The sequence below is a fragment of the Lactuca saligna genome, chromosome 7 (assembly GCF_052625555.1).
Source record: "Lactuca saligna cultivar CGN05327 chromosome 7, ASM5262555v1, whole genome shotgun sequence".
Lineage (NCBI taxonomy): Eukaryota > Viridiplantae > Streptophyta > Magnoliopsida > Asterales > Asteraceae > Lactuca > Lactuca saligna.
This window is the reverse complement of record NC_136423.1, coordinates 91,232,391-91,241,618: the sequence shown is the minus strand read 5'-3', so window position 1 is coordinate 91,241,618 and position 9,228 is coordinate 91,232,391. Positions and strand designations below refer to the sequence as shown.

The following is a 9,228-nucleotide window of genomic DNA, read 5'->3' as shown; positions in this document are numbered from 1 at the left end:
AGAAAGCTCGATACTAGATTTTGGGGTTTATAATAACAAAGGAGGCTGATTAAGGGGACTTAAGGCCTTTAAATAGGATGCAACACCCTAAAAATTAGGGTTTCATTCCTAGCTGCCAATACGCAGTGTTGAGGTACCTCAACATGCCATGTGGGCTCATTAAACTTTGCAACCAAAGACATCTTGACACGCCATGTTGAGACTCCAACACGTCGTGTCCAAAAGAGAAAACATAAACAACTTGGAAATAAATTCATACCGGGAAATTAAGTATTACACTAAGGAACTCCAGAGTAGCGATGAATTGCAAGATGCTTGCATAATGTTAATTAAGGTACTATTTCTAAATTCTAAACCCGTGACTAAATACTATTAATCTTTTTAATACTTTTATTAATTAATTATATTTGGTTTTGGTTTTAGTGATACCAGTTTTATTTAGTTCTTTAGAGAACACCTTTATCACTGTATCAAATGAAGATATTTCTTTCAGTATGTGATCTCATGTGATAAAGTACAACTTCTTTACCTGATTTGAACATTTGGATGTGCATTTAAGTGCATTAGTGATGTGACAATTGTTTTCAACATGGTACTTTTGTTCCTTTTTACTAGTTTTCTTATGAATATGTTATTATGGCTTTTAGTTGACTATTTTGTAATTTTATACCTAGTTATATGCTTAGACACATCTTGAAAAGAGTCTGAAGAGGAACAATGACAAGCAGTAAAACACGAATTGCGTTTGAAGATGTATTTATATATTCACTAAGTTCACTAATGTAGTAATGTATATAATATTTACTTCATTAAAATTCAAATGTGCTTAAAATGGCTTTATTTATTTTGATTTTTGCAGGTCAAAACATGGCTGAAGGTGAAAAAAATTCCTTTTACATTGTTGTTTATTTGGTAAAATCATCATTTCTTAAATGTTTAGTATTATATTAAATTACTAATACTTTGAAACTTTTACTTTGAAAAACAGTGTGTTATGTTCCTTTTAACATGTGATACCTAAAATACCCTTACACACATGACACATATTTGTTAAAAAATATGTTATTTACCGATGGCTTAGCGATGAAAATCCGTCACTAAAATAGTTGTATATTCCGTCGGTAATCTGTTGAAAACATGTTCCGTCGGTAATCTATTGAAAACATGTTCCGTTGGTAATCTGTTGAAAACCCATTCTGTCGGTAATCTGTTACTACTTACCAACAAAAAATCCGGCGCTAAAATTTTTTCGTAGCAGTCGTAAATCTGTTACAAAAAATTAAAATCTGTTACAAAAAATTAGCAACAAGAATATACCGACGAATTTTGACCTGTTACAATTCCGGGTAAATCCCATTGCTGACGGATATGGTTTTTTCCGTTGTTAATGCCCTTTTTTGTAGTGTATATATATATATATATATATATATATATATATATATATATATATATATATATATATATATATATATATATATCCGGCCTATAAGGTGAGTAAGCTGAGCGAGAGCCTAGGGCCCAACGAAGTCTAGGGACCTCAATATTTATGAATTTATTGGTATTGACGTATATATAAATATATATATTAAAATCACACTAGAAATGCATAAGCATGATATAGAGGAGATGACAGTAACAATTTTAAAATTTTATATTGGCGCCTCTTTGTTATTTTGAATATTTCATGTTCGAATCCGTTTAGTAACAATTTAAAATTTTATATTTAAACACTTCAAAATTTGTTTTATATATAGTTTTAAATATTAATTATCAATTTAATTGTAGCTCATGTGGTTAAGAGGCACAGTGCCTAGCATTTTAAAGAGAAAGTCTTTACTTTAAATCTAGTGGATTTTTATTTGCTTTATATAACCAATTAGATTTCTATATTTAAGTTTCTCTCTCTCTCTCTCTCTCTCTCTCTCTCTCTTTATATATATATATATATATATATATATATATATATATATATATATATATATATATATATATATATGTCACACCCCAAAACCATGAATGGCGGAAACGTTCTGGGGTGGAGGACGTCATGTAAAGTATCACAACACAGTAAATGTAAATAAGCAAACAACATCATCCATTGCATTAAATATATAATTTCAATACAAGCATGTTCTGTACAGTTATAGACACCAAAAATAATGTAAATCAAAATAATAAGATGAGTCTTGGATGCGCTCCATCTTCTCAAAAGCTGGTCTCGGTACCTGTCTACTGATGACCTGAGTATACAAGTTATTTTGAAAGAGTTTATCAACATTAAGCTGGTGAGTTCATAAGTATTTTAGTGTCGGTATTTGTCATCCAAAAACGTTTGAACATGTCTCAAGTGTAAGTTTGTAAAATGTAAGTAAATGTTTGTAAGTGTTTGTACAAGTTTGAATCTCTCAGAAAAACCTATATTTTCTATTAAAGTAGCCTTCTACCAAGGCTTAACTGTTTTGTATGCTCGTTTGTTGTAAAAGTGTGTAATTTCCCAAGTGTAACTATCTTTTAACAAAATATAATTTCTACATTAAAGTTTAAGTGAAACAATCACTAAAAGTATGTAATGGGTAAATTATTGTAGTACTGTAGTGTTGTATTATAGGAACTACTGCTGTACTAACTGCCTTAAACCAGATTTATATTAAGGTATCATGTGATAAATTGCACCATACTATCGACTGGTAACAACGACATACGAATGGTCGTAATAACGAAATGACGTTTGGCACCCACAGACCTGCAGGTCCGGCTGTAGCTAGCAGCAAGGTGTAGGATAGTCAATCCAGTATAGATCTATACGCAAACTCACACTCTCCCTCCAAGAGAATTCTGGCTACAACTCGGGCCATGACAATTAAGGCATGCTCCGATACAGTGGATCACAATTGTTAACGTATTCTTGTATATGTAATGTAATGAACTGTTCTAGTATAGTTGTATATGTTCTTCCTCTAGTATAGTTGTATATGTTCTCTGTCTAGTATAGTTGTATATGTTCTCTTTCTAGTAAAGTTGTATATGTACTCGTAGTAATAAGTATTGACTCATGAATGAACTGACTCATTTATCTAGAAATTGTAGTAGTATGATCCTATGTTACCCCGATGGTAACTTACTGATGATGTACTGATAAGTATGAATAAGGAAGTACTTTTATGTCTATACATGTATATTTGATATATAACTAATATTGAAACGACTTTCGGACGACTACCCGAAATCCCACCAGATCGACCACATCTCAAGCGCGAAAAGGAAATAGGGTGGATGGCCTTCCTAAGCCCTTTAAACATTTCTTATATATCTATACATATATGGGCATGCAGTTTATAAGAAGTAAAACAAAGTTTAATAAAATCATTTGGTAAGTAAAAGAGTTTGTAAAACATTTTGAAGTAAAACAGTTTGATAAACAGTTTGAACAGTGATAAAATCATTGGTTTTCTAGTTGTTAATCGCATGTGATTAATGTAATCACCTGTGATTGATTTAATAACTATAAGTATTTAACTTGTATCCCCCTATAAAGTATTTAAAACATTTAAAAGCATTTCAAAGGTTAATTAAAGGGGTATGAACTCACTTGTGGTGAGTGGATTGGATTGAAGTATCGGGTACCGTGCTAGGTGGCAAACAGAGACTTGTTCACACGCACGAGCCTAGTTATCATATAATGAGCATATATATAACTAATTAGCCCAATAATAACTTAATAAAATAAGTTGGGACACTCAGGAACATGTAAACACTTTGTATAAGTGTTATAGGTCCTAAGGGTTGCTTCTAGGTTGTTATGGGACAAGGCTAAAGGGGTGTAAGGCTTCCAAGGACCTTGTATAAGTGTTTACTACTTAATAAACTCCACACAAGGAGTTTACGGTCGTAAACCCTTGAGTTTACGCCTGTGAACTCAAATCTTGGTGGTTTTTGGTGTTTTGAAGTGTTGTTTGATTTCTAGAATAAGCCTTGCTTGGTGGTTTAATCCTTTGGGTAGTTTAGGGCCTTAAAATACTCCTTTGAGGAGTTTACGGCCAAAAGACCATTTCTTTTGGAGTTTACAACCGTAAACTCTCAAGGGATGAGTGTTTTAATTCTTTCAAGTCCCTTGCACAAGTAGGATAACCTCTAGGCTTTTGTTTAAGGCTAAAGGGGACCCTAGGCACACTTTGGTGCCCTTACTTGGTGTTTACGGCCCAAGAGTTGTTCCTTGGCCGTAAACTCCCTTTAAGGGGTGTTCTTGATGTTTAAAAGTCCATAGATTAGCTAGGATTAAATGGGTATTAAAGTCTAGAGCCTTAGGAGTAATTAGGACACATTTTGTCCCTTGAATTTGGAGTTTACGGCCTAAGACTTTCTTGGGCCGTAAACTCCTAAAGCTATGTGTTTTTTATTGTTTTCTAGTCTCAAATATGCATACATAATACCCTAAGCTAGTTAGTTATCAAGGAAATGGGACTAGATATCCTTTAAGCTTCGTTTTGGAGTTTACTCCCCAAGAACGTTTTTGGGCAGTAAACTCCCGAATCTCACATATTTGACATGTAATCTATGTTATTAAGCATATAACAAGCATTAAATAACAACTAGAGAAGTGTACTCACGATTTGGGACGAAAACCCGAAGATCCGTGAGAGAGAAAATGGCTTTTCTCTAGTTGGAAATGTGAATAATGAATGAATTTAGTTCAGAAATCTATTTATAGTCCTGAAATATTTTTGGCAGAAAATATTTTTATTCCGGAATTGATTTCTAATATATCAGGGTGTTGGAATAACAGTGTTGCACAAAACCGTAGTGCATCCACTCTCCTGATATTTACTGAAGTGTAAACCCTAAATTACTCCAACTTATACGAAAAGTCTGAAAATCGACTATGACTGTTATAACTTCTATTGAAGTGATACTGTTTGTATAGAATAGAAATTTCGGGTTGTCACAATATATATATGGAAAAAGTAAATATACCCTTAAAGATATATAAGCTTAAGTACCCAAATACACTATACTACATCGTTTTTTATCATATAATACGTTGTAATTGTCTAATGTTTTTATAATTTAACCTCTAACTTGATTTACGTTCTTGATTTTTATCAATTACACATTTATCTTCCTCTTACATAATTTTCATTTTCAACTACAATATATATAGCCTAGTAGGTGTTCGACAAAAAGATGTGATGTAAGAGAAAGATAATCGTGAAATTTCGAAAATCTTGAAAGTAAATCAAGTTATAGGTTGAAGTTAAAGAATATTAAAACGGATATGTCAAACAAAACAACGTATTATGGTGTTTTTGGGTACCTAAGCTTTTATATATATATATTTATATATATATATATATATATATATATATATATATATATATATATATATATATATATATATATATATAACCCTAACACATGTAATATGTAATATTTTGATCTTTATTAAAAATATACATACCAAAAGTAAGATGAATAGTTGAACCCATACTTCCTTCGAAAAGTTTTTGAAAATGAAATTTTACGATCGTTATGCCATTGATTTTTGATTAGATGATGTAAACCATGGATATATATTTTTCTATTCAAAGCACGACATTGACTCGGTTCATTTCAACTCATGTAGGGTCCCGGTCGATTATAACGTTTGCTAAATTAGGAACCCTCGTTACCCTACAAGTGATAATCATGGAGGACTCCGACAATTTGTGAAGAGAGTGAAAACGACCCAGAGAGCATCAATCTTTATTCCTTTTTTGAAGCCTCGGAAAATTATCTTTAGATAAAGTCATCTTTTGTAACTTGTATGTTGGTTCACCACTGATAATTACTAAACGTGGGATATGTAAAGTGGGCTGAAAGTCTACAAAAATCTATGATTAACGTCCAATGCATATGTTACTCTAATTAATTTGGCTTTTATGAAAAAACACTATAACTCAATTTACATTCACATTCTAAACAAGGAACAAACGACATGTTTATCCTAGTGCCCAAGGAAAGGATCCATAAGTGAGGAGATCAGTTGAAGCGTGTATATATATCTCTTGTATTTAACATTGTGATTTATCTCTTTATTACAACCATGAACGAGTTAGTGGAAGCGTTCTTCTGTCGTTTAAAAAAGAACAAAGAGTTTTGATGATACGTTTCATGTTATTAACATATCTATGAGGTAGCCACCCAACAAGAAGGCTCCCAGCTACAGCATATTCCTTTGTCTCTATGCTCATCTTCGTTGCACCTTCTTAACCTTTGAAAGTTCTCGACCACTACATTTCTTTCCATTTCCTCGTCATCCTTCTCCACATCATTCATGTCATTTTCTTCCCTTTCCGTGCCACAATCGTCTTCTTCACTCTTCGAACACGTCAACAGAAGCCGCCCATGGCTTCTTTCAGCTCGTAAACAACTATTCCCCAACGACATCTCCATTGCTTCGATAATCAGCCTCCCTCCTTCACGATGAGGCCTAACTTGGAACGGTTTAGACCCACTCATGGTCGTCAATGGAGGTGGAAAGCTTCGTGAAAGAACCTTCTTGGACTCCACCTGATCTCTCCGACTCCTTTTGACTGATAAAGTCGACGATGGGAAGGCAAAAATGGCGTCATCCTCGCTCGTGTCGCTGCCAGTTTCGCTACCTAAACTTTCAGTGCAAAGCTCGAGGCTTTTCTGGCTAAGTTTCAGAGATTTTTGGTCATGAAGATATGAGTTCTTGGTTTCTGTGTGGAAGTATTCATCAATGGGTTTGTGGGAAGAAGGAGATTGGAGGAAACTTGAAAGTCCGAAGATGGTTTTTTGGTTGTAAGATTTAGGTGAGACTAGTTTGAGTCTCATGGTTGTGGCTTCGACGACATGAGAGGAGTCTATGGAAGGTTGGGAAGGCTGCCGACATACAATTGTCGACATGTTTTAATGGTATGCGATAGATAAGAGAGGTAGGGTTGAATTTATAGGGAGGGAAAGTGATGACAGAAGATGATGTTTAGGACGGAGAATGGGAAACCTTTTTTGCACCACTTGATATTATATAATTATTCTCCTTCCACACAGTCTGACAACCTACCTGTATTTGTTATTTTGTTATATATAGGTAAAAAAAATGAAAATTCTTTGGTGAGTTGGGGTTATTCATTAAAAAGATATTTTTTTATTTAATTAACTATTGTATGATGTCATCATTTAAAAAGAAAAGAGAGAAAAAAAAATCTACTAGTGGTTTGTTTGATAACCGTAATATAGTTTTTATTTTATGTATATTTAGTTTTTATTGTTTTTTCTTGTTAAATAAGTTATTTAATTTGCTTTTGGATGTATTATTTTTTATACTTTTATATTTTACTAGACGAATGTTCGTACGTTGCTCAAAAACACCTATATAATTGAAGTCTTTATAACTATGTGTTTATTTTAAATAGAACAATAACGTTGTTGTTAAATTTGATATAATAATTCGTATAATAAATTGATATAATATATTGATTATTTTGAATTAAATGATATTATATACATCTATTATAACTGCATAATCTCAATCGTTTGAATGATTTTTAACCGCAAGTTACACATGAATACAATTAAATATAATATATGATTTAATGTTATTTATAATTCTTGTTATTGTTAATTAATTTTTTAAAATTTATTTAATTAATGTTTTAATTTCTATAATTATAATTATTTAAAATATCAAACATTGTTTTTGATTTTAAAGGTAACAATATATAATTATTTTTAACTATTGCTATTCTACGTTATTTTAAGTTATTTATTTGAAAACTTTTAACGATTATAAAACATATCTTTAGGAAATATTTTAGTTAAATTGAGATTATAATTTAGTTTTTGCATTTATTACTACAATTTATCATTTTTAACTATTTACAAAATATTCTTTGGTTTTTTAAGTGGAACTGAAATTTATATTTAAGTTGACACTGTAATATTATATTTAAATTAACAATTTAAGTATTTTGTCCAAATTGTTCAAAAATTGTAGTTTTAAACTGATAACGGTTTATATACAACAACATTTTAAATCTAATAAGTTAAGTATAATATATTAAAAGTTAAAGGCATAACTTTATAAGTAGAAGTAAATATATTATTTTAAAATTGAAATTTAGTTTATTTATGATTACACTTTAAGTTTGATTTTTATTTAACCTTGTTAACCAACTTATAATCATTATTAAAAAGACATTACAATTTATAACTTTTAACTATTTACAAAATATTTTTTGGTTTGTTTAAGTTAAACTAAAATTTATATTTAAGCCGACCATATAATGTTATATTTAAATTAATAATTTAAGTATTTTATACAAATTATTCCAAAATTGTATCTTTAAAATGATAATAGTTTACATCCAATAATATATTAAAACTAATAAATTAAGTGTAATATGTTAAAAATTAAAAAACATAACTTTATAAGTAGAAGTAAAGATATTATTTTAATATTAAAATTTAGTTTATATATGATTACACTTTAGGTTTGATATTTATTTAACCTTATTAACCAACTTATAATTATTATTAGAAAGAAATTGAAAATGCATGAGAGTTTCAAATGAATGTGGTGAAAGAAAAAATGCATGGGAGTTTCAAATGAATGTGGTGAAAAGAAAAATGTTTCATTTATAAATATATAACGATAATGATAATGATGATATGACCGGATATGTTAAATTCTTAGTTAGTACGTGTTAATGTTTCATATTGTAAAATTAAGTTATTTTATGTAAACATTTAGTTCTTATTACTGGTTTTATATTGGTTTTGCTTACGTTACATCATATATGAGACAATCATTAATAATTGTGCTCATATGTAACTCGTCTCTCACTTATATCAGTAACATAATTCAATAATCTGTCAAATAATATTAGTGTCTTAGTTTTCTCCAAAAAGAAGATGTATTCGGCTTTAGTTTCATCCATCTCAAATCTCAATAGCACACAATGGGATTCTTTTTGCTTGCTTTCTTCCAACTTCAATTTGTACTTCCAAACAAAATAACACACTGAAAATAAATTTGGAGTTTTCCGTAATTCATTGGTATGTCAATTTCGACCATTTTTGAATAATTGTTTTTTTGTGCTTTTCAAATTGACCCCGAAAATTTGAAGATGAGGTTACAGTTGTTAAAAAAGAGTGTTTTTTTTTTTTTTTTTTTGTCTCAACCACATTGAATTGTAGAATAATAAAACCCTAGAACAATTAGGGTTA

At 30.5% G+C, this 9,228-nt stretch overlaps 1 protein-coding gene across 1 annotated transcript; it reads right to left on the bottom strand.

Annotated features, from left to right (window-relative positions):
• Positions 1–6,162: 6,162 nt before the first annotated feature.
• Positions 6,163–6,834, bottom strand: LOC145007122 (protein FANTASTIC FOUR 3-like). The gene has a single exon (XM_078966110.1). The coding sequence runs from the start codon at positions 6,832–6,834 to the stop codon at positions 6,163–6,165; it is 672 nt and encodes a 223-aa protein (XP_078822236.1).
• Between the last annotated feature and the right edge of the window lie 2,394 nt (positions 6,835–9,228).